Source organism: Amblyomma americanum, chromosome 4, assembly GCF_052857255.1.
Source record: "Amblyomma americanum isolate KBUSLIRL-KWMA chromosome 4, ASM5285725v1, whole genome shotgun sequence".
NCBI classification, from domain to species: Eukaryota; Metazoa; Arthropoda; class Arachnida; order Ixodida; family Ixodidae; genus Amblyomma; species Amblyomma americanum.
Window position 1 is genome coordinate 84,085,096 of NC_135500.1, and position 26,807 is coordinate 84,111,902.

Sequence of the window (26,807 nt, forward strand, 5' to 3'; positions counted from 1 at the left end):
TTCGCGAGCTGGATAGTTCATGAATTCTGGCAAAAGTTCAAGCTGCAGAGTAATTCGCTAGCACTATTTTTTTTTGTTATAGCGGGCTGCTACGCAACACAAAAGACCGACGAAGAAACGCACGCAACAAGCGAAGCGCTTCGTACTGGCCTTTGTTCTAGCACTACATTTTGCAAAATCGACATGACAGAACCGTTAATTCTGCCATCTTCCTAGATACCTTCATGCTTTAGGACGCTACAAAGGATACATGGCTCTTACCAGATGGTGCCCCACTCGAGCGGAGCCCACCTTATCAAGGACGCGGCAGGAGACAAAAAAGAAAGCCAATATCACGGCGATAGCCTTCAATGGCTCATACTCGCGTACGTCCGTTGCATGTAAAGTGATATCACAAGCTCTCTGCTACGCTCGCGCCAGCTTCTCTTCGCTTCTGTCGTGAATTCAACCGCGGCAAATTCAAATCATTGCAATGAGTCTCAAACGGCTTTCGCCTTTCCGCAGTTAAGAGATATCTAAGTGCCTCCAACGAATGTTTTGGTGTTTTCCCTCAATGAGGACACTTTAGGGAGTGTTTCCAGCTGCCACGTATTCCGTAGCCGTAGCCATTACTCAAACAACCCTTCCTCCATAAACTCACCCTGTTCATGAAGCAAATAACCAGACCTAACGCTCAATAACCATCCGAAGCTATGGCGGTTTTTGTGCTCGCCAGCATCTGAGCCATGCATTCCCTTCGGGAGTGCTCGGAAGATTTTTTTTTTATCTTGCGGCCAGTCTATAAGCTTGTCCAGAGGCGTCCGACAACAAAGCGCGCTCTCCCCGCTGGCGCCATTTTCTGCCTATGTTGCGCGCGCGCTGTCGTGATTCGGAAGAAGCTCTGCGCTGCTTTGCTTACTTTGTGACCGACCTACTGCTTCTTTGGCTGTTATTAATGCGCGTATCGGCATGTCGAGCTTCGCTGACCTGCACGAAAACCGAAATAAGGTTCAGAGCCATATATCCCCCTTTGGTCGGTCGGCCAGCCTGCCAGCTGCCTAGATCCCGTCTGCCGGCGTCAGAAAAATGAGCAAAAATTTGTTCTTGACGTAAATAATAAACCCTCGAATAGAACAAAATCTGAAACATATATCGTTTTTGAGAATCATTGAGCAATACAATGTTGCTGGCAAATGTCACAACTGCAATACACGCAAATTTCAACCGCCTCGCAGCTGCTACTCGTGCCACGTTCAGGTGGGGCTCTCCTGGCATCCTGAAGGTGTGTTGCTCAAGATGTCGCGGAAATGTACCATATTTTAACTTCAATGTGAGATGATGCTGTTGAAATTAAAGGATGTCAAGAGCAGGAATTTTATTACAGCGCAGACGACTGCCGAAGCGCCGTGCGCTGCGGCTTCGATGCAAAACAAGTTATAGGCCTAGCGACGACCAGGGAATCGAGGGAGCAGCGCAGCTCGTCATCCGGCGCGCCCGCGGGCGACGTCGTTGCCGAAAGCTCGTGTCTCGCGAAGGCATGCTTCGTTTTCTCGAATATAGCAGGCATTATTTTTGGTAACATGGCTGTTTTGTTTTCTTCTGGTGCAGTCGTGAAGCACACAAAACACAATTCCTAGACGGCGTAATTGTGGCAAGCGAGACCGATGAGATAAATGCCCCCCGCGATGGTAATTAAGCTGAATAAATGCCTAATACAAAGCGTGCAAGCCTGTAAGGCGTGTCCTATAGAACTATATGCCTAATACAAGATGCACGGTACTTGCTTTCAATTTCGGATTCCCAGCAGCAGCAGCAGCTCATGGCCTGAGCGCTTAAAGGGGCGATTATTTGGTCGGTATATATGGCTAATATCGAATACGCCATTGTGCATTACAGAAATGCGCACATCGAGGGGTAGGGAGAGGCTGCGGGCCTAACTCGAACTAGAACCGTGTGCACTCCCTTTGAACTCACCCGCCCTTTTCACTCGCAGAAGACGTTGGTGCAGTACTGCCTTTTAGGTGCTTAAAACCGGGCTTGGCTTAATCTGCATTTCTCTGCGCATGACCGCTTCGAGCTAGGCGCTGAATACGCACGTCATTTGCGGTTGTTTCTCGTTTTCGATTATCATTTCCCGAGAGACCGCGCTAGCTCGCTCACCAAGGGGAGCTCCGTGTGCCACGGCACAAAATGGCGGAGTGGTTCGCCGCTAAATTTGGCCTCGTCCCTCCGCCGAACTCTCCCGAAGGAAATTCATGGCTGTGGTCGGCATATTGCAGAAGTGTCGCGGACAATAGAAGCGCTAGGGACAAATAAGCAAATAAACTGAAAACCAAAGAGCAAACGCGGCCGACAGCTTAGGAAGGTAACTCTTTGAGCACTTTCTATTCACCACGGGTTACCGTTGCGCCTACACTTTCCAATTCTAGTTAATGTACCGACATTATGCTAATCCCAGATATTTTTGGGAAATTTTGATATGCTGTTTTGCTGAAATTTTCACGTAGTCTAGATTTCGCGAGCTTTGCGTGATTTGCGAGCCACGTGAAAACTGTTTCTTCCCGAAAATTAGGTCTTTTACCCCCTGCTTTAGCTTCCTGGCATATTTTTTTTTATCTGTAGCGATAACCTTTTGTGTGAGCGGCAAGTATGCAGATGTAAACATGTGCTTTGTACGCAATCTTGCGAATTAACTTAACGCGATAGAGCTAAGGATCTAGATTAGCGAAGAAGCCGCCTTAGTTGTTGGCGCTGGCGAGTGGAAAAATAAAGACTGGTCTAGAGGGTCATGCCGTCACAGCCACATGAGTTTGCGCGGCTAGTTAAAACACCCGACACCGATCATACAGATCAACAGTGATGGCGTCACAGTACAATTCATCATTGCTGTAGAGGGGCGTGACGTTGTTCCATCATCATTACGTATGCCTCTGAAGAAGGAAAAGCTTTTTCGCAGGAAAGAAAAATGTGGTCAAGCACGGACTCGAAACGCTGCCTCTTGGGTCGTGAGGCGGGAGCTCAACCTCTCAGCTACTGCGGAAGGTTCGTTCGATTTGGTTAAAGAGTAGCAATGTGTCTTGTGACAAATAAATCAAAATCACAAATAAAATGAGAAAGACCTACAAAAATAAAAGAAAATAAAAACAGAACAGAAATAAATAACCGTGTCTGTGTCTCCAAAGTAATGTTCAAAGCGGACCCCACTCCGTTGAAGGGAGTCTCTATACCCTTAACTCTTTACCCTGTGTAATTATACTCTTTGCTCTGTACCCTTAAAAGTAAGGTCGAGCATAAGTGTGCCCCACATTTTCTCTTCGGAAACATGAACATCAACAATGGCACATTCTCTTCTGTCGGTAAACATTGTATGATGACATATACTTGAACGGTTAGAATTGCGGAATTTTAATATAAGTAGCGCGTAGTAAACTGACGAAATGGATAAATTGTTGAGAAAATGCACTGGCGATCATGGGACCTTGTGGAAGAGGTATGCATTCGTAGCATTGGTTGCATGTATCCATTTTACATTAATCTCTTTTCGATTGCGGCTTTGAAATTGACACACACAAGTACGCGCCACCGCAGAGACCACGATTTTTTGCAGGAATACTAGCGTTTTCGACGATACTGTTAGCGGAGTAAAAGGTAGGACATATCCTTGATCTCAGGAATAAAATACAGAAGAAATGCATGCCTGCTTTATTGCGAGGGCATTAGGGGTGCTGGCGTCCGTCCGTCCACCTCACGAAAAACCAGCTGGCTCACCTGTTCTGGGGAGCAGTGGCGTCCTGCTCACCGTGGTCGGCAGTGTGAGCAACCTGCTTACCATGGATGGTGGCTATAAAATAATCTTCAAAAATGCATTGTATTTGCCACCTGACCCCTGTGGCAGTGCGCATCAGCTCATTGGTCGAGATATCGACAGCCGCCTGAAGAACAATCCATGCAAAAATGTGCCTTATGGGAGCTCAGGACGAGCAACCTGGGCCGCACAAGCCCCACCAGTGCACAAGAGTGCACACAGGGCCTTAAGATAAACCAAGCAGCCAGGCTGTGTTCGAAGCTGCCATCTGCCTGGGCCCAGGCATACCGTTTAAGCGCTGCATCACTGCACCGATGGTGGTATGAGGCCTCCCCGCAAGCTATGAATCTGTGAAAGAGATGCACATCTTGGGTGGGCACGGATCTCTACCACTTAATGGTAGGTTAAACGTCGCTCAAATGTTTCTCTCGCCCAGACCTTCTGCTCTATGACGTAAGCACGAGCGAGCGTTGCGAGCGTTAAGGACTTAGTTCGACAGACCCAGAGCCTTCCTCCGCAAGTAGCACAGAGACAACCGTCTGGAAGCCGTTTCAGGAACATGAGCCTCGACCTTCGCAGTTTCAGCGGCGCCGGTGAACGTGCATTTTGCACGCCGTGCTTCGATACAGGCAAAATGCAAAAGGCGGCCTTGTGCTGCGCGATGTCAGTGCACGTTGAAGGTCCCGAGGTGGTAGAAATTATTTTAGACCCCATTACTCTTATTTAAACTCTACTTAATTCCTTTCCTGACGGATCGGCTGGGGAGCCCATAGAGAAATAGAACAGATACTGCGCGCTTTACTTCACTCAAAAACCAATTTTTTGTCGGGTTTGCGTCTCGAGGTGCGTTTTTGTCCAACCTTGTGCGCGATGCAATTACTTAGTGGTAAGAGGCATCAGGCTCATACGCTACCGGCTGTGAGCCTGCATGGGTTCGAATCGAGCTCGATGTTTCATATGGTACCTTTAAAGGTACCAGAGGGAAGTGTAGCCAAAGGCTCAAATTTCAATAGCCTCAGAGCAGCATGGGTTGAAATGTCTGCGGTCAATGAAACATGTCCGAGATGTATTCGGCTTCGTACAGCGAGCGCGGCTACAGTACTTGATACAGGCTACATGCCAGAATGCCATTCTGTTATGCAATGGCAATGGATGATAAGCAGCGTTAGATGGACGGCAATTCAATTGCCCTCCATTCCAGCTTGTCTCATAATCCATGCGCAGCGTGAGCACGTTAGCCACTACCTACCAGAATGAAAAAAAAAACTGCGTAGGAGCCCTAAGATTGCTTACGTGCTTTGAACGCGAAATCATTGTCGCATAATAATCTCTTTTGTGATGTTCATTACTGGTTCTTTCATTTCTAATTACACACCTATTCGTTAGCATACAGCCGTATGCTAACAAATAGGTGTATAAACGCATACACTAGGTTCTCCTTTACTTGCCAAGAGAAAACATGGTTTTGTAGGTTGCGTGCTCGCCTCGCCATCCGGGGGTCCTTGGTTCAATTCTCCGCACCTGCGTTAGAAGTTTCATTTTGTCTTTATGCTGTAGACGTCACTGCCTAATGGTCTACTGCTGACGTCATGCGAGAGCATGGCGACGTCACTGAGGAATTTCTTCGCATGAACGCTGACGGACTGTGGCCTTTGTGCTAATGGGACATACAAGGCTTTCACCTTAATGACTGTCATTTATGCATCAGCTCATCCTTACGCCCCAAGATCGCATTTTAAACGTGAAGATACGCTCAGCTTCGACAGCGTAATGCCGTTGTTTTGTGCAGGTTGCATTTGCCCTGGCGAGAAGGCGACGTGCTGCTGGGCCACAACCCAATTATGCATCAGAGCGGGATGCTGTACCCCTTTGTAGGCCTGCTAGACGGCGCTCTGCTTGCTGTGACGCCGGCCATGATTGGCCCCCTTGAAATGATTGAAGCCATCGATAAGCACAAGGTAAAAAACCTGAAGTTGCTTGCGCAACACGTTGATGAGTCAGAAATATGAAGCTCAAACGCCTGGAAGTAAACTAAAGCTTTCGGGCACTCACTCGACAAACAGTAATAATTATAGCACAGGTGCGAATGATAAAGCGCTTAAAACGGCTACGTTAGGCACGCCAGATAATTCACATGATTCACACCCAGTAATTGCAGAAGAGCTTTCGTCCTTCTTAGTCAATACCTTCCCATTTTTGTACAAAAACAAACCAGTTTAGGTTTTCCGTTTGTACTGCTTAGCCAAAAAACCTGCCTGTTTTCTGCCAGTATATTCTCATTAAAATAGAGCTGCGGGACCGTCATCATCATATTGGCGTGGAACCGCGTCCTTAAGACGCCAAGCCACCCATGCTTCATTGATAGAAAACTGCAATCTTGAGCCAAATGGCTGGAAATTTGTCTTATTTAGAGGGAAAGTGGTATTTAGCAAGAACGTTGAAATAGTGCAAATATTTAATGGTGAACTTTTTGGCAAAATCCGCACGACCAGTGGGGAAATCTTTATTCAATGCAGGAGGAATGCCGCCGAAATGGCAGTTTGAACACCGACAGAATTGTTCCCACTTATTCATTTCAATTTCCAAAGAGTCCATCTCGGCCCCCCTCCCCCCTTTGCTTTTTAGCGGGAGAGAAGAAATCTCCGTTTCGGTGCATTTGATTTCTCTTACATTTTGACCTAGCAGAAACAGAAAATCGTTCTTCTTAGGTGCATGAAAACGTCCTTAACTCGCTCAGGGATGAGTGAATATTCTCTTCTCGACAGCAGACGTCAGACGTCAGTTCCGGGGAAGGTTAAAAGTGAAGTGACATCAAGCGGAAGGGGGGGGGGAGAAAGGCCAGCCAGCTTCTTTCGTGATATCTCATATTTTGCTCCTAAGGGTTTCAAGGACAACAGAGGCACATGAGCCCGGAACTGCATGGGGCGCTGTTTTTTCCCCGATAGGCACTCATGACACTTCGAGCCGCCAGCTTTAGCCGATAGCAATGAGAAAAACATCTTTACAGCCATTATAGAACGCTATCAACCCAAACTGAATACACTTGTAGAGGGTGTCCATCAATAGAAAAGACCATCGTCAGGGACAGGATCGGAATATTCTGGAAAGGACGTAGGCGCTGTAGAGACACCACCGGCGATGAACAGAACGTCCCAGAGCAGTCGCCGGGAAGAACAAAAGAAAGGAAGCTTAGAGCCTTAGTCGACGTGAACAGAACTAAACGTCAACTGGTGTGCAAAAAATGCCGCTGCCTGCAGAAAGCTGGGCTCATTCCGGGCTCCTAACACGTGAACGCGACAAATGAGACACATTAACATATAAATCCAGCTAATGACAGAATTAATTACCTTTCCTAGGCGTTCAAATCAGAGATTTCGCGAGCGAAACAGCAGTTTATGAGTGAACAATAAAGAACGTTTATTAAAATTTTGCTGAAACAATTATGTCTATATGTGTAAAAACAGCAATCCCCTATTCCGTTTTAAAACCGATACTTGCATAGTTAGCGACATACAGGAGTGAAAAGGCGCGGCTTTTTTAAGAATACTGTTAGTTTGTATTTACTTGCAATAATGGCGCGATACCATAGCTAGATGGATCATTTAATCTACGCTCTTTTCAGGACATAACAATTACACACATCGGAGTTTTTAACTTGCTCCTTAATCTCGACGCGAAAAGTCTATAGGACTGGGCGAAGTTCTTGACTTCTTCCTAAGATGGTATACAAACGCTGCTCCTACTATCTTGTTGATGTATTTCGTTAGTCTCTTTTATCTTCTGACGTCTCTCGCTACCGGAAGTATGCGAAAATAATGCCTATTTATCAGAAAGGTACAAAATATAACGTAGTAAATTGTCGACCGGTATTTTTGACGAGTGCGGCCGCGGATAGAAGAGTATATAGACCACTCTTCGACGGTAAACATCTTCTGACGCGTTAGGTAGCGAGAATTGGCGGATGGTTTATGCATATGCGAGTGACCTCTACTTTTACCCCTGCACGTAACCGCAGGAAGATATTCTATTTGCGTTTCCCAAACCAACAGAACCGCTTGAATGTGGAAGTGCGTTTTACATAGTTCTTCCTACGAAGACCGTGTTCTAAAATGTTTGAACATATCATAAAGGGGTCAAAACATCATTCTCCATACGCAAGCTGTTTGCTGAAGGTTGTTCGCTGTGCATCCCAGAACATATAGCAACAATATGAGCTCAGTTGGTACAGCGTGTAATTTGTACTTAAAACTTCTGAAGTTGTCCTTAATCATATGGCAGTCAGGCAACACCGGCGCAACAAAAGTGGACGGTCATATTCTAGGTCGCGGTCGAACAAATGAACTGCGCACTGCGCGTAGGGAGCGTAGGCGGGAGCGTTTTGTTCGTTGTTCTGGCTAGGGGTGCGGACGATTGGTGAAGGTAGAGAGACGATGCGGCGTTTCTATAGCGCAGAAGAGCCCACAGCACACAACAGGGTGACAAATTTGTCCTTCCCATGTCAATGTGGCTTCTGCTGCAACCTCTGCGGCTTCCCCAGTGTGCGCACGGCCGCACTCCAGTAAGCGTGTCCTCTGCACCGCACTGACCATGCGCGCGAACGCACGCAGTTTTGGAGCCGACAACGGCGCTGTCGGGCCATGACGTCACTCAGGCTTTTTTCAATATGGGCTTCGCTGTCAGAGGGACAGGCTTAGAGCTGTTAATTTTTAATTGTAATTTCTAGCTCGATTGCGCGCGTAGAGCCCTAATTAAGTACGCATAATAACGTCGTGGCTAGTAGCTGCAACGTTAATCCGCGATTTGATGGTAGACCATGTAATGACCAATTTAACTTAAGCTTTCGCGAAATTCTGTGAAGCGAACGGGATTCTGGGAATTCACCAGGGCGGTTGTGTTCCACTACTACCATAGAAACCGAAGGTGTACATGAGATGGCGAATTGCGTTGATGAAAAGGACAAATGAATATTATCATCGACTTTAAGAAAGCATTTGACACGACATCGCACGGAAGCCTACTGTTGATGCTTAACAAAATATTGAAGAATATGGCTATATGATAGATTGAGGCATCCTAAGCGCAAAGAACACGCTTTATTTCTTTCGATAACGATGACAGTCCATGTAAACATTGGGTGTTCCGCAAAAGTCTGTGACAGCGTCTGTGATTTTGGATTTTTTCTAGAAATAAAGATTAAAGCAATATGCTGATGAAACAAATATTTATTTTAGCATACGTTCTTTTGATGGTCACAACAGACCGAACGACCACACAGACATGATTACTACCTGCGGCAAGAGGTAGGAAATGAAACTTTATGCAGAGAAGACCATTTCTATGCGTATGACGCGCAGAGAGCACCCCTTTTTTTATCACAAAATTGACAACGTTTTTCTGAATGTTGTCACCGAGTTCGGGTACTGGAGCATGTGCCTCAGACATGATCTTCATTTGTTAACCCGTGTAGACGAAGTTCGCGATAAGGCAATTAGAAAGTTCTGGACACTTCAGAGAAGATTTCTGACGCCACGGGAGATGTCAAACTTAATGCTTATAAAATTACAATGCCACCGCTACTGACATAAGCAAGCCTTGTTCGGGAGCCATATACAGAGCAGAATGTTTTGAACTGTGAACACGTGTAGTACAAGAATCTTATGTTGATTTACAACGAGTGTGCTAGAATGCAGTCAATTTCATACGTTAAGAAAGTACTGGACTAACGACGCAGGGACCATGAGTAGCCCCCTTGTAATAAATCATGGCAATGTTGGGACCACCTTCCTCGAGCGGACTTGATACCGCCAGAAGAAAATTTTGCAGTAATCTCTCATGGATCGTGGCAGTCAACCACTGGGCGCAGTGGCGTGGAGGACGCGTGCTCTATGTAATCCATATTCTTGTGGCACGACATGAAAGTTAAGCGCAAAACTAGACGAGGGCGATGAAGGAAGACAGGTTAAGCGCGAACTCTAAATTGCAACAATGTATTATGAGCCGCAGAGTGGAATATATGGGCAAGTCATGACCTGACATCACACAAGCGCAGTCAGAAAAACAATAAATCTCGAATATGCAAGCTCCAGAAAGTAAGAATGACCTCGTTTGGCTTGACTGCACAGGACACTTCTAGCTGTGAATGTAGGTGGCACGTGTGACCCGTATACATCCAGGAGACATCTTTGTGAGTTTTCAGTCGTCGATAATCGAACTATAGACTTCTTAAACTTTCATGTTATGTCATGCCAACACGCCCAAACAGCAATGTTAGTGATCTTGTGGCACCTTAAGAAAAAAAAAAACAGTCGGCTTCTGGCAAACAAATTGCGTCATCTCTAAAAAGCTAGGAGACTATCTGGGCTTTAAAATGCAGCACAGGGGCGATGCACGAACCACTGGTGAGCTATTTTGGCAATGTGGCAACCATCTTGCTCCAGCAGGCTTGATACTGCTAGAGCAATGCTTCGCAGTTAGCAGATCTGGATTCCGGAATCAATAGCTGGTCGAACAGGCTCTGGCGACGCATGTTTTATGCCAACTATATTCTTGTTGCGACTGAACAAACAAAAAAACGTCAGGTTCTGGCAAAGAATTGCCACGGTCTGTAAAAAGATAGGTGTTGGTCCGTGTTTTAAGAGTCGCTGGAATAATAGTGGCCCTCTGAAGAGCAATCTTGCCGATGTGGCGACGATCTTTTTTATTATTTGTTCCTGAGACAATGTCTAAGAGGAGGCGAAGGATAAATGCTAAAATCCGGACGAGGCCTTGGCCCTTTGTACAAGATGTTGCATCAGTGAACAGAACTCAGAGATAACACTTCGGTCAGTTGAAGGGATACAATGTAAACAACTCTTAAAAGGCGAAATTGCACCGCCCTGTACATCAGTCTCAAACGATCCAAATTTGTAATCGCACGAAAAAAAACGCGGATTCTGTTAACGCATTCAGCTTTGTATACAAGGACACAGGCAACAGGAAACGTCAAGTGCGAAACCGGCACTGCAAACATCAAAGCCAATACAGGAGAAAAGCAAAACTAGAACATCATATACATTTTGCAACAAGTGACAAGTAGTACATACAGTTTCCATGTGCAAACCGCAGAACTCGGATTGGCTGTTCAACCGATTTGGGAAGAGTTTAGTTATAGCACACATTACTGAGTCGTGTATGAAACTTTTGAATTAACGATGAAGTGTATGCATTCGCATGTAAAAACAGTAAATTATTCGTTCAAATCAATGCGCATTCAGAGCTATTCAACAGTTTATTACACTGAAAAGTTAGCGTTTGGCGACCATTATTAGTTCCTATCGTAGGTGTTTTCCGCTTAATATTGCGTATCGGTTATGTACTGCTATGTCCTCTTGGAGGGGTATGCAGTTTGTTTCGGTGGAAACACTGCAGGAGTTTAAAGTAACAGACCTGCTTTGCTTTTAGCATGTTTAATGAAAAGTGACCCGGTCCATAAGTAGAGCCTGTCGCCTCTATACTTCTCACACAAGCGTAATACCTTTATTGTGCGTTGATTAATTTATTATAGTACAGTTATAGGCTGTCGTCATTCCCCAAACGGATGTTGCATAACATGGCGTGGAGAAAAAAAGAGACCACATAATACCTGTTTTATGGAGGTGATTATAAGATTCCTGTTTTTGGTAGATGCCTTCACTTATTATCGCCAAATCACCTTTTAAATTTTTAACGTGCGTGTCCATGAAAGCTCTTCGGCGAACCACACGCCCAAAAATTTTTAATTTACCCATTCTGTCAGAGTTCCGTCATAGGTAATATTTATGGTTGCTTAGTCTCGCCTATTTATGAGCTTGAATATTATGTACTATGTTCCACTTGTATTTAGAGTCAATTTGTTGTTTAAAAAGCCATTGTGATAATTTAAGAAAGTATTCGCTGGCAGCTGTTTCCGAATTTGCTTTGTTTGCTCCAGTGTAGAAGACACTGGTGTCATCCGCATATAAACTTATGTCGGTAAGGCAACTGATTCAGTTAATATCACTGATGTATACTAGGAATAAAAACAGCCCTAAAATTGGATCCCTAGGGCACACAACATAAAATTCGCCTTTTACTCGAAGACATGCCATTAATGTCAACATACTAGTAGCGATCACATTGATAACTTTCAATGAAATTGAGTGGTATTACTCGTACGCCATACATTTCAAGCTTCGTTATCAAAATTTTGTGCTGTACAGTGTGGAATGCTTTTTTTATGTCCAAAAATCAACCTAGGGTTAAAGGTTTGTGGTCATTTTTTCCACTATCATTTCTTTATTATTAATCAGAACCATTTCGGTTGATTTTTCTTTTGGAACCTCTTTTGGGCAGGGGTAATAATCTGATGCATTCCAAGCAAGGACGCGAGCCGAACACTTAGAGCTCTTTCAAATATCTTCGAAAAAACCGGGAGGTCGGAAATCGGCTGATAGTTATCGATATCTAGTACACCGCCGCCTTTATACACGGGAGTTGGAAATTTTTTTAATTCTTCAGGTTAATTTTTATATTGACGCATCGCATTATTAATATTGTCACCGAAATCCGGCAGAAAGAGCAGAAAGGGCACACCAGGACTAGCCAGGCAGACACACTCAGAGAACGAACGCACGAGCCGGGGAAGACAAGGAAGACCAGCGGCTGCTGTCCCACCGTATGGCGGCGCCACTATATGGTTAACACAGTGGCATTGCCCCTCCTCTTGCAAAGGGCATCGCCCCGATGCCGCGGAAACACGGAAACCTGGAATAAAGTCTGTGGCGCCGGACTTGGCAGAATAATTCCTAGCGGGCGTGGTAGGGCTTCATCCTGGCAACGTGGACGATTTCGGATGCCGCCTGCCGCCTGGAGGAGAGAACAGACTCTTGCGGGAGCACTTCGTAATTAACGTCACTAAGTTTGCGCAGTACCTCGTAGGGGCCGAAGTAGCGGCGCAGAAGTTTTTCGGAGTGACCCCGCAGACGGATTGGGGTCCAAGCCCAAACTTGATCGCCAGGGTGGTAAATCACCGCCCGGTGATGAAGGTTGTAACGTTGAGCCTCGCTTTCCTGCTGAGTACGGGTTCGCTGTCTAGCTAGCTGGCGGGCGGCTTCTGAGTGCCGAACGAACTCTTCAGCGCCAGCGATGGAGGGAAGTGCAACATCTGGCAGTAACATTGCGTCCAGCATGGTCATGGCTTCGCGACCGTGCACCAAACGGAATGGTGTGAAGCGCGTCGTCTCTTGAAAAGCAGTGTTGTATGCGAACGTGACCTAAGGCAATATCTAATCCCAGTTCTTATGGTCGGTGTCGACGTACATGGAAAGCATGTCGGCAATGGTCTTACTTCAGCCGCTCATTCAGTCCGTTTGTTTGGGGATGGTAGGCAGTGGTTCGACGGTGACTGGTGCCACTGAGACGCATAACTTCCTGAGTAAGGACTGATGTAAAAGCCGTGCCTCTATCAGTTAAAACTACCGCAGAGGCACCGTGACGAAGGACAATGTTAAAGATGAAAAAGTTCGCAATTTCGGCAGCGGTGCCGCAGGGAAGGGCTTTCGTCTCACAAATACCGGGTGAGGTAGTCGGTGGCAACTATAATGTACCTGTTGCCTAATGATGATGTCGGAAATGGTCCCAGCAATACATGCCGACCTGGTGGAAAGGGATTTGAGGTGGATCAATGGGCTTCAATCGGCCGGCCGGCTTCACAGGTGGTGTCTTCCGACGTTGGCACTCGCGGCAAGACTTAACGTACTGCTGGACAACTGTAGCAAGCCGGGGCCAGTAAAACTTGTGCCGTATCCGCGCCAATGTGCGAGAAAAGCCGAGGAGGTGGCCGGAAGTAAGGTCGTCGTGGCATACGTGCAGAACTTCGTCTCGAAGCACCGTTGGAACCACGAGCAGGTACGGAAAGTCCGTGGGACCGTAGTTTCTCTTGTAGAGGATGCCACCCCGCAAGCAGAACGACGATAGCCAGCGTGTGAAGACGCGAGGTGCGACGAGGTGCGGCCTTCGAGGTACTCTATGAGGGATCGTACCTCGGCGTCATCTCGCTGTCTTTGAGCAAGGACGGACGTGGTTAAAGCGCCAAGAAAAGCTGGATCGTCTTCCGTGTCAGCAATGGTGTACGGGAGAGGAGCACGGGACAGGTAGTCTGCGTCGCTGTGTTTGTTGCCAGACTTGTACACGATGATAACATCGAATGCTTGCAAGTGGAGACGCCCACGCGCTAGCCTCCCCGATGGGTCTTTAAGGTTCGCAAGAAAAAAAAGCGAGTGGTGATCGCTCACGACTCAAATGGGCGACCATACAAGTATGGGCGAAATTTCGCTACCGCTCAAACGACAGCAAGGCACTCCTTTTCCGTGGTAGAATAATTTGCTTCAGATCCCGACAGAGTGCGGCTTGCATAAGCAATCACGCGTTCAAGACCATCTTGCCACCGAACGAGGACGGCCCCTAGACCAACGTTGCTGGCATCGGTGTGTAGTTCCGTGTCCGCCTCCATGTCAAAGTTTCCAAGAATGGGCGTAGTTTGGAGGCGGTTTTTGAGGTCGTCGAAGTCCGTCTGCTGTTCCTGGGCCCAGATGAAAGGTTGGTCGTCCTTTGCAAAGTGAGTTAGAGGCTCGGCTAGTCGGGAGAAGTCTCGCACAAAACGTTGGTATTAGGCGCAGAGACCCAAAAAACGGCGCACAGCACGCTTATCAGTGGGGGTTGGAAACGCAGAGACGGCAGCCGTTTTGTCGGGGTCAGGGTTAACACCTTCAGCGCTCACGACATGGCCCAGGAACTTCAGCCATTGGAACGCAGAGTGGCATTTCTCTGGTTTGAGTGAGAGGCCGGCCGATCGTATAGCTTCTAGTACTGCACTCAAGCGCTTGAGATGCTCGTCGTAGGTGGCAGAAAAAATGACATCATCAAGGTAGACGAGGCAGGACTGCCATTTGAGGAAAACGAGGACAGTGTCCATCATTCTTCGAAAGGTGTCAGGAGCGGAATACAAGTTGAAGGGGAGCACCTTGAACTCGTACAGCCCGTCAGGAGTAACGAACGCTGTCTTCTCGCGATCCTGTTCATCTACCTCAATCTGCCAGTACCCACTGCGGAGGTCAAGAGAAGAAAAGTAGCGGGCATAACGCAGCCGGTCGAAGGAGTCATCGATTCGAGGTAAAGGGTGAACGTCCATTTTTGGTAATTTTGCGAAGTCTTCGCAAAATCTCAGTGTCCCGTCCTTCTTGGCGACCAGCACAACGGGCGAAGCCCATGGGCTTGTGGACGGTTATATGACATCATCTCGGAGCATTTCGTCCACCTGCAGTCGTATCGCCTTACGTTTTCTCGCCGACACTCGATAGGGGTGTTGACGGATAGGCCGCTCACTGTCATCAACTATGATGCGATGTTTCGTTATGGACATCTGCCTGACTTTAGAGGTGGTCGCAAAGCAGTAATGAAAAGAGTCAAAGATGGTTTGTAAGCGGCGATGTTGATCAGTGGCCAAAGCAGGGTTCACGTCAACCTTAACTGTTCGACTAGGTCCTCCTGCCGGGGTGTCCCGGGACGTTCACAACGCGCAGTGGGTGGCGGGCTTGCTAATTTCATCGAAATAGGCGATGGCTATATTTTTCGCCAAGTGGCGGTATTCGGCGCAAAGTTCGTAACTAGAAGCTCAGTTCGCTGGTTCTGCAGGGCAACGACACCCCGTGCGATGCAGACTTGTTGGCTCAGAAGTAAAGAGAAGTTTGCTTCTGCGATGCCGTTGGACGTGCGGGGGTTGTCGCAGTCCACCGTAGCAAATAAGCTAGCTGGCACGCGGTGGTAGAGTGACGTGGTCGTTGGACACGCGAAAAACGGGTCTGCCTGGCGCACTGTCGTCGGCTATGGTGCATGGGGCGGAGAATGTCACCATGAGTTCGCGGAGGTCGATGACAGCCCCATTTTCGCGAAGAAAATCGAGACCGAGGATCAGGTCCTTGGAGCACTCAGCCAGCACAGCGAAGCAACCAGTGATGATACCGCGAATCTCAATCCTAGCGGTGCAGACGCCGAGTGGCATCACCACATGACCGCCAGCGGTCCGAATTTGTGTTCCGTGCCAGGGTGTCAGCACTTTCTTCAAGAGAGTAGCAAGACCACGACTCATAACGGAGAAATCTGCGCCGGTATCGACGAGGGCAGTCACATGGCGGTTGTCAGCGAGGACCGGTATTTCGGCGGAAACAACCTCTTTTTCTGGAGCGCGTGTCATGGAAGGTTCTGGAGTGGAGGGTCTAGGTGTTCGTGGAAATGGGGCGTCGAGCAGAGGCTGTTCTGGGCGTAGGAAGGTGGTCGGAGCAGGTGGAAGATCGGGTTGAAGGATCAAGTCGGCGAGCGGAGGATCTTGTTCGAATTGCGGAGCAACAGCGGCCCTACCCCCCGAGGTCGCCGTCTTCAGTTTTCCCGGCGTGGACTACGGGATTGCCGGATGGACGGCTGCCGACCTGGGGAAGAAAACCGACGGGGCAACGGAGACCTGGACGGGCGTTGTGGCGAAGGCACAGGGGGGACGCTGGCCGACAGGTACTGCTCGATGTCACGGGGTCGTTCTCCATAGCATGGCCGGGTTGCGTCTGATGAAAACCATCGCAGGCCTATCCGGCGATACGGGCAGTGGCGCAATATGTGGCCGGCTTCACCGCAGTGGAAGCGCAGGGGCTGGTTGTTCGATGTGCGCCATGCGTGTGCTTTGCCGAGGGGTGATCGTGCGTCGGAGAAGGCAGGCGAAGTCGAAAAGCGTTGATGCGGTGCAGAAGGAGCAGGGCAGTAAAACACCGGTGGTGCTTGTGCAGAGCTGCGCAACGCTTCACTCTACGTCATGACATACGGCTCTGGCGGCGGCTGGGGACAGGCCATTGGCTGCACCGCTCGACGTACTTCATCGCGAATGACATCCGAGATGGCTCCTACACCTGGGTGTTGCTCGACAGGGCGAAGCTTCTGTAGCTCCTCGTGCACAATGCTCCTTACAAGCTCACGGAGGGCCTCACTCTCGGTGCCGGGTAGCGGCATGTTGGCGTCCATAGCAATTATATTCGCCGGACGGCCGCAGTGCGCGAACCTCTGCTGCAAGGCGCGCCCCATGCTCGTCGCCTCCCGAGCAGTCAACCACTGTGCTAGGAGTGTCGCGCACAAGTCCTACGAAAAGCTGCTCTTTGACTCCTCGCATAAGATGACATACCTTCTTCGTTTCAGACATGGTAGGATCTGCGCGGTTGAAGAGCTACGTCATGTCTTCTACGAGCATGGCGACGCTCTCCTTTGGCAGCTACGCTCCTGACTGCAGGGCAATTTCAGCTCGCTCCTTCCGTTCGTTGTTGCCGAAGGTGTCGAGCAACTGTCGCCGGAAGTCTCGCCAGGTGGGGATAGCGAACTCGTGGTTTTCAAACCACGTCTTGGCGGAGTCTTCCAGGGCAAAACAGACATTGCGTACCTTGCGGTCCTCGTCCCACAGATTAAACGCAGCGACTCGGTCGTAGCTGGCCAACCAGTCTTCCACGTTATCGAACTTGTCGCCATGAAATGACTTGGGAGTGCGAGGCGCACGAAGAAGCAGCGGTGGCGAAGTGACGGCATTCTGGGTGCTCTGGCTTGCTGTTGTGGACGTCATTGCGCGGTGTGGTGCCGTCAGGGGTCGGAACTTAGGATCTAAGCCTCGCAAGCGACGGCTTGCCTTGTCGACAGGGGTCGTGTCCACGGGGTGTAGCTGGGCGTCGTCGGAGGCTCCCGGGTGCACTTCGTGCATTGGGAAATTACCCAGCACCGGCACCAAAACGTCACTGAATGCCGGCCGAAATGGCATACCAGGACCAGCCAGGCAGACACACTCAGAGAACGAACGCAAGAGCCAGGGAAGAACAGGAAGACCAGCGGCTGCTGTCCCACCGCATGGCGGCGCCAGTAAATGGCTAACACTGTGGCAATATGTGCCAGCATTGGGCTTACGGTAGGTGCAGTGCATTTCAGTGCTCGTTTTTTTGTTCCATGGTCTCCAGCTGCTGCATCATTTTTTAGCTGGGCTATTGTCTGAATTTCAGCAGGAGTAGATGGCAAAACCATAACAGATATTAGCAGGCTATGTCCTTGCGGGCAGTTATCTGTGCATGCATGTTGCCCAGCATATTGAACAATGTTAAGGAAGTGGCGATTCATTTCATCTGCCAGTTCCTGCCCATTTACATGCTCGTTGACAATTACTACTTCTTGCACAGCATCAAAAGTCTGCTTCCTATTCATAAGGTGGGTAATCATGTTCCACATTTTTTTCTGGTCGTCGTTGATCTGCACAAACTTGTTCTGATAAAATTCAGATTTTGCTTTTTTCAGGTCCGTGTTCAGTTTACTCCTGATTTGTGTGTACTCAAAAAGCAAAGCTACACCAGGATATTTTATGAAAGCATAATACATTCTATCCCTTCCTTTTATTCTTTTGTATAATGGTACCCATGCCTTTCTCCATTTTGGTCTTATCACGCAGAAGGAAAACTGTATTAAAGCAGGAAAGAAACTGATCAAGGAAATTTCAGCTGTTCCGGGGTTGGTGCCAGTCTGCTTCCTCTAATAGACAGCGGCAGTTTTCCAACGTCTGTTCGTTCATTGTACGTACCTCCAACCTACTATGCTTCTCTTTACCGTGGTATTTGCATCGTAGAAGCCAGGCACAAGATTAACATGCGGTCCCTGATAATGCTTGTTATCACACCAGCAGTAAGATTTCCGATTTCAATGTCTGTGACACAGGCATCAAAACACGTGGCTGTATCAGCAGTAATCCGGGTGGGTAGGGTTATCATATTTTTACACGCATGCTCATGAACAATATCTTGAAATTCTTTTGCACATGGTCCATCAGATAGAGCATCAAATTTCAGATCACCGAGAATAATGAAAGAGGCTGCTAGACGTCCAAGTCATTCCAGGGCGTTTTCAAAAAAAATTAAAAATTCCGCTACAATGCCAGATGGTGGCCTGTAGAGTGCACCGACTACCACGTTCGATACTTTCACAAATAGTCAATCGCTATTTTCACTTACCTTCGCTGGGTCACCAAGAATTACTCGTAACTATACTAAAATTAAATGGCTATACCGCCGCCTGTCCTGTTTTCTCTGCTAACTACTACACTGGTATAACATTGAATGTGAAGAGGCACTTCATCCTTCTTCAAACAAGTTTCAGTAAGGACTGTTATATCAACTTTTACCGAAAGAGAATCGAGGTACATTTCTAAGACATCTATTTTAATTTTTAACACTTCTCATGTTCCAATGTATGGTCGCAAACGGTAACTTCTTAGTTGTGCACATTTCGTTTAATGTAGGGCAGTCATAATTTTGTCAACAAATTTCAGAATTCGTCCGCGAGTAAACCACGCAAACTTCGATCCGGCCCTTTTCTTTTCAGTAATGGCTGCGCCGAGAAGCTTTTGTTTGTGCCAGACTGGTGTTCGTTCACGTACACAAGTGTGCCCTCGCCGCCGTAGTCCAGGTCTTTTGTATCAATCTTGACCTTCTTATATTTCCGCAGGAGCTTGTCTCGCTCTCTGCGCTGCACCTGCTCAAAACGCACAGCAATGTTCTTTTTGTGGAAATCGTAGGTATTGACGCCGTGGCACACATCTGCATCAGAGTCGACGATCGGCTCGTTGACCACATTTCTAATCGTTTTTACTATGTCTACTGCGTCGCCCTCCTCAGGTACATCCTTTAGTTCTAGATTGTTTGCTCTCAGATACTGCTCGAGTTCTTCATTCATTTCAGTAAGCTTTTGGTTTTTAGCAGTCAGTTCTTCATCCGGTTTAGTGAGCCTTTGAAGTTCTTTCCGAAATCATTTTATCTGGGTTGTGATTTCGTTGATGCCGTCACATATGTTGCTACAGTGTTTAACACCGTCTTTCAAATTTCGGAGGTCAGCTCTTATATAGCGTTTTACGTCATCAACAGCTTTTGCTAACTCTTTCACTAATTTTTAGCTAACAAAAAGACAGGCTGCAAAACAGTTTATAAAGAACACAGTCAACTTCAAATCCCAGTATTTTAGCACATCAGGATCAGCAACTCATGCAGTGTAGATATTCATGTATTCAAAACTGGCAGCAGCGACGAGGCGTACAACTGAATATTTCAAATATATGAACAAACAGCTCTTACTGACCTCTTGTAAGAACAGAAAGCCTTTAGCGGTGCTTCTCTGACGCTTCGCTGCCAAATGAGACTTTGCGCTGACTTTGCGGGGCTTCTTTTGTACTCTCCAGGCCCCGACGCAGCAAGGCACAGGCGCAGCTCTGGTGTCGAGTTGCAATACAGATGATGACACCATCTGTGTTCTATCTAGAGGCCACACGCGTGCTCTTGTCACTCAAATACGATGCCGTAACTGAGCTAAGAGCACAAATCATTTAGGGGTGGTTCTCAGATACTTCGCCGCTACTGCCAAGTAAGGTATCAAGACTACTGAAGCAGTCTTTATACCGCTAGAATAAAGTCTTGCTGTTACCATTGACGGATGATAGCAGCCAGTCGCTGGGCGAACCAGCTTAGCTGACGCATACTTCATGTCAACTATTTTCTTGTAGCCTTTGGAGAAAAGACTTGGAAGGGACACTTTAGCTTCGCCTTAAGGGTATGATGCGATAGCGTTAATACGATAATGCTCACATAGGCGGGATCCCTCATTCTCGACATTATATTCATAGGTCTCTGGGAGTCCTCAGATCATTACTGGCGCAGTGATCCAGCGGTGGCCATATGCGACTCTTCCGGGCAACTTCTTGCTACCAATAATTTAGTTTCCACCTGCCGCGTTAGTCTGTTTGCTCACAGTCCGGTGGGCAGGTTGGTACAATGCACCGAGGTCACGTGACCGAGGTGGCCCACTTAGGTTGCTTCTCTGGCTGCGAGGCATCAAAAGGTGGCCAAAGGCGCCGACGCCGGGAAATTTTTGCTACATGGGGGCACTAACGCTCTCGCGTTAAGAAAACATCAGGTTGCGGAAGAAAGTTTCGACCTACTGCAGGAAGATGACAGCTAGATCTGATTTTAAAATTTTACGCTTAAACGGTTAGCGGCTCTCTGGCGAACAAATCTTGCCGACGTACCGGCTATCTTCCACCTGCAGCCTTCATGCCGCCACAGGAAAGTCGCTGAGTTATCACTCATGAATGCTGGCAGTCATTCTCTGGGAGAACCGGCCTACACTACGAATGCTGTATGTCAACGATTTTTTTGTGGCAGCTGGAAGAAAACCTCAGCTCGTGCAAAGAATTTCTCCCGCCTGTAGTAAGCTGGAAACCAGATAAGGCTACGATCTTGCCAATGCGTCTACCGTCGCCTTTAAGCAGGCTTGTTATTGCCAAAGGAAAGGAAGTGTTGGTGTTATCACACATGGGTACTGGCACTCAATCACTGGGCAAGCCGGCCTGGACGACGAATGCTCGATGTCAGCAGTTTGATTGTGGCCGATGGAGTAAAAAGCGGTCAGTTTTTGCCAAGAATTTCTGTCGACTCTAGAAAGCTGGAAATTAATCGGGAATTTAAAAGACGACGCAAGGGCGAGGAGCAGTCCCCTTTTGAGCAATCTTACCCATGTGGTGACCATCTTGCTTCTGCAGGCTTGATAGCACCGGATGAGTCTTCTAGTTATCACTCGTGGATGCCAGAAGTCACTTGCTGAGCGTACCATCTTAGACGACGCATGCTTGATATCTTATTTTCTTGGGGCGACTGCACATCAAAGCGTAAACTTGTGGGAAATAATTTCCGCCGCTTGTGGAAAGCTGGCAATGAGTCGGGATTTTAAGACGCGATGCAAGGATGCTGAGCGGCACCCTCATCGCAACCATCTTGCTTCAGGAGGCTTTATACTGCCAGGGGGATCACTTGCATATCACTCATGGATGCCGCCAAACAATCACTGGGGGAACCAGCCTTGACGACGCATGCTTCATGTCAGCTATATTCTGGTGGCACCTTGACAAAAGAAGGATCAGCTAGGGGCAAATGATTGTTGCCGCCTGCCAAGTGTTAGTTTGAAGACGTAAAAAGCCTTAGGAGTGTGGTTAGAAGATGATTAGTCAACAGCTCTTAGGTATTTAACGCCTTAGTTTTGGTTTCAAGGCACAACGTTATATTGCGGAACGGCTGGCCTTCAGTATCCCAGCTCACAGAGTTTGTAATATTTCCAAATCGGCTTTGTGGTGTCAGGTATCAAGCGTGCAGTTATGACTGCAGAACGACCCGTCAACAAAGAGATGAACGATATCTGCATAAAGTTGTATAGCGCCACTTCAGACATGGGGATTCTTGGTGCCGGAAAAAAGCAACCCCATTTTTTAAATTACAAACGACTGTCACCAGCGTCATAGCGTTGTTCCTTAGGTGCTGTAAACTCGGCCACTTGACGTGGTGCCGACATGAAGACATGCTACGTGGGGGCTTTCTTTGCTCTCTAACGATATTGACGCGGAGAATACAGTAATGACTACCAACCTCAATTTGTTTTTGTTTGCTGTCGCATGCGCCTAACTTCATAGCGCCCAGGAGACGAATTGTCTACCTGTTGTCAACATAGGGACCTGAAGCGACTAGATTATAAGGCTTCCTAATCTCAAGCCGCCTCAGCATCGTTCGCACACGTAACATTTCCACAGCGTCTTCTAATTAGGAGGTGTTAATGTCGACACATGAGAGCCTGTACCTGTTCTGCTACCGTTCAGGTACTATTCATTCCCAAATTTTTCTATGCCCATATGAGGAGCAGGGCACGTGGTGCTTCATACGCCATCAGAAGACTCATGGCCGCTGGTAGTTGTGTCACGACCCGGCAATTCATGCGTGTCTCTCTTTTACGCAGGTGACAGCAGCATTAATTTTCCCGTCCCAGCTGCAAGCCCTGCTGCGAGAGATGCAGCGCACAGGCCGCTGCCTACCCAGCATGCGCGCCATTGCCGTGACCGGAAGCGTGCTGTCAGCGTCTTTGGTCGAGTCAGCTTACAAGGCCTTCATTGGCATCGAAAGATTGCTGAACGTCTACGGCATGACCGAGTCTTGCGGGGTCATGCTTAGTAGGCCAAAAACTGGGAAGCCGCACACCGGAAGTGATGTGGGTGAGCCCGCAACGATGGTTGAGGTAAAGGTACGTCAATAAGAATCCTAAATGTTCTTTCAATGAGCGGAATTCAAGGATGGCGAGGAAAGGAGCGTTTGCATTGCCGTTAAAGAAAGGCCCATGCAAGAGTGCGAGTATTTCGTCTGACATTCCTTAAGTAGCGTGTGGAAGAGGTATACAGAGCGTTTCACCTTATACACATCAATCATTAAGAACCGGCTTTGCAGTAAGATTGGTTTTAGGTTTTGTTGGGTTTAACGTCCCAAAGCGACTCAGGCTATGAAGGCAGCCGTAGTGGTGGGCTCTGAATTTATATCGTCCACATGCTTGTTCTTTGATGTGCACTGACGTCGCACAGTACACGGGCCTGTAGCATTTCGCCTCCATCGAAAGGTGACAGCCACGGTCGGCAACGAGCTAGCGTCTTTCAGGTGAGCAGCCTGGCACCGTAACCAGTGATCCATCGCGGCGGCTGTTTTGACAGAAGAGCACTTTTTACGGTATAGCATTTTCAACGGTGCATTGCATAAGAATTCAGCTAAGAGGTGTTAACCACCAGTCTGGGTAACTCTTGTTGAATAGTTTACCTTTTACCTACTGCTGTTAGGCTGCTTATTTATTCGGAAGCGTGTAGACCACCGTCAGTAATATTTATCTGTTTTTCTAATTTCTAAAAAGCGCTTATCCTCGACCCTCGCTGCTCACGGGCATTTCTGGGCGTTTCTCAAACATGGGCGTTTCTCCTTCCATTCAAAAATCGCGCGCCTGTGGAGAGCGAACAGCGACGTTCATTAAAATGCGTCACTCTGCGGCGCACGTGCCACAATGCAATCTCTGCCACGCCCACGCTGCGGAGGTCGCCGTTCCTTGCTACTTCGCTTCTCCAGCGCAGGCGAGGCTTGACCCCAGTTCCGCCGGGTACCGACCGGTTTTCTTATAAGTAGAAAATATCACCCGGCCTGGTGTTAGGCCTTTAAGGATAAAATGAATGAGAAAAAGGTTTTAGACCAAATCTTTGCGTTGCGAACGGAGTGACGCGACTTTGTGGACGTAGTTGTTCGCTTTCTGCTGGCGCGTGATTTTTGAAAGGTGCAAAAAGTGTTCGCAGTTAGTTGAATCATGTCAGCAAGGGTAATGACGTCTTCGTAATTGTAAAAATTGATATGAACGGTAGTTACGGTGAGCTACAGTATTCTTCTAACACTTCTAACAAAAGCCTATTATTAATAGCTGATGATAAGTTTCGGCAAAACACACTATGTAAAATTGCAACGAAAGAATTGCAGGGTGTTCACTGCGCCCAGAGTCGTCCAGAAAAAAATATTAAAACACAAATCGAAGGGAATCATTATCCCCAGTAATATTGATCGAGTGTTCCTAAGCTGCATTCTGTTGGCTGCATTGGAAACAGCTGGCAATAAAAAAATTGGAGGACGCTTAAGCTTTGCTTTTAAGAGTGGAACGCGTGAGCGTTTTGCAGCACTGCCAGGGAGTCCACAGAACGCCATCGCTCATTCGGCGCGACGCCTTGCGGTGAAATGGACGCGCGGAGCGGAAAACCGCACAGCGCAGAGCCATTACCCCCTGAATAGCTTTCAGGCCTGCGCGTCACGTGACGCGACGTCAACGACGTCAATGCGCGCCAGCCCAGGGCCGCGAGCGATTGCCGCGCTCGCCTCGCGGCAACTGATGCCACAGACAGGCTCGTCGACCGCCAGGTCCGCGCGATTTATCAGGGCAAAGACAAATAATCATGATTACGGACATAACTATACATATTTATCACACCAGACTCTGTCTGTATGCATATTTACAGATATTTACGACTACACATCGTTCGCGGCCAAAATACATAACAGACAGAAAACGATATTGCGCTGTAATGTAGACGGATGTTGCCTTTTATACTGTGTGCTATAAAATCGTAAACGACTGACAGCTGAAACAAGTTGTTGCACCGATAAGAGATACACACAGTTACAATACCAATCTGTATATTAAAGTAGGCCCTGTGGCACGGTACGAGTTTCAGGTGAATGAGAGGAAGCAGAACATAGCACATTGCAATGCCAAGATGTAGAAAACGAAAACCATACTCGCATCCTAACTGTAGGTTAGAAGAAAATATTAGTTCATATATTTTTCAGAGTAGGTGGCCGCCCTTCAATGGCATAAAACATAATACTTTGTAGAGTCGAAGACATGCAAAGAAACCACAGTACATTAAACACACTTGTGACTAAACTGTGGACTAGGTTATAATAAATAAGTGATACAATGAACCACGTATTTCACTGCTGCAGGTGCAGGAATGCACAAGGAATCCACTGCACAAACTGCATTGCACAATAATATAGACACTAATACATAATAGACACTGCAACAATAGTACAATAATAGACACTGCACAAGAAGATCACGTACAGAAAAAAGGTGTGACAAATAAGTCATTCACCTACAACAGCAGGCACTGTCTGAGGTTCGGCTCAGTAGAAAAAACATTGCACTTAATATCCAAGATACTTGAAAATTTCAGATTAAAAACAAAGAACTGTCATTTCAACTCTGGGCTAGAAAGCATGCATGACGCTAACAAAAGAAGGCTCATTGCACAACCACAGGCAGAAGTTCGCCAAAGAAATCAGATGAGGAAACTGCAATAAAATACCTGCAGTGCAATTTAAACTAATCAAATGTGCGGTGTACAAGTTATGGAAAATTAAATTTCAAGAAAGATTTGGGCTTTTCTGTTTTTGCCTTCTGTTATTTTATATTATGAATTGATCATTCATTTGTTTGCATAAGTTGTTAAGCATTTATGTTTGCTGCACATTTTGCAACAAGTGTGACAAGGAGCTCGCTGGAATGCCCATTTTCACATGCATCTATGTTCCCAAGCCTCGGTAGAGAGTTGAGCGTCAGTTGCCGAACGACATTCCTTTGGTTGGGCCCATGGAGCAATTGTGTGCAGGCACTTTGTGTCAAAAGCTTTGTAACTACAACCTCCGTGTAAATGACTATTGTAATCGCAAGGGCAGAGGGAAACTTGAGTCTACCTCGGTCCAGTTATGCGATTAAGGAATGGGTGTCTTGTTCCATTTCCGTCTCACTTCCGGTAACAACCAAATGTCCCCGGCAACTGTCACACTTTAAAACTTTCATTGTAGCATGCGCACAATACCCGCCAACATAACCAATAACTGGCATTCGTTCTCTGAGTGCATCAAGGTCAGCGTCTACAACTTGAACACTAAAGGAGGTTCCTACATCTCTGACACTGTCTCTTCGATGTTTCTGAAGTCATCAGTGTTTATCTTTGGCAGGGCATTTCGAAGGCGAATCCTGCCCTCTGTCTCACAAAGCTGTCGAACAGATATGTGGCACTACCCACCAGCCATTTGCCGGTACTGTCCAAAACGACTCTCGAGAGGATCCGTTTGAACTTTCCCTAGTAGGATGTAGTTAAAATGAAGTTCACTTATGCAGTACTTTGCCAATGTCAGCAAGGATTGAGCAGATAGCCTTAGGGCACTCAATGTGTCCTGGGTAAGGACCCCATTGTCATGCCCATAAAATTCCCAGACATCAAGCCAGATAATGAAACCTTTCAGAAAAGCTACTTTTGGGTCATCTGTACTGCAAGACATGGGTTCTTCGTAAACAGTACGATGATGGAAGCCTTTATTTGGCGCTTTTACGTTGACAATACTCCGCCAGCGAAGAATGATTTTGATCAAATCTGCTGTTGCTGCCGCATGTTCAAAATCAGCTTCACCACTGCGAGCTGCCAGGGCTGTGGCTACGTGCGGATTAAAAGCGTGCAGTACCAGCTTCACAATTTGCCGTTCCAAGTTGCTCGGATAAAGTGCCTTGGATGTCAAGC

The 26,807-nt window shown here is 47.4% G+C and overlaps 1 protein-coding gene across 1 annotated transcript in view; it reads left to right on the top strand.

The window, feature by feature from the left end:
- LOC144128106 (uncharacterized) overlaps positions 1-26,807 on the top strand; it is a 92,785-nt gene that overhangs the window by 45,597 nt on the left and 20,381 nt on the right. Inside the window, exons 7-8 of the mRNA XM_077661186.1 lie at positions 5,574-5,742; positions 22,670-22,951. Coding sequence (XP_077517312.1) covers positions 5,574-5,742; positions 22,670-22,951 — 451 coding nt within the window. The remainder of the gene's footprint in view (positions 1-5,573; positions 5,743-22,669; positions 22,952-26,807) is intronic.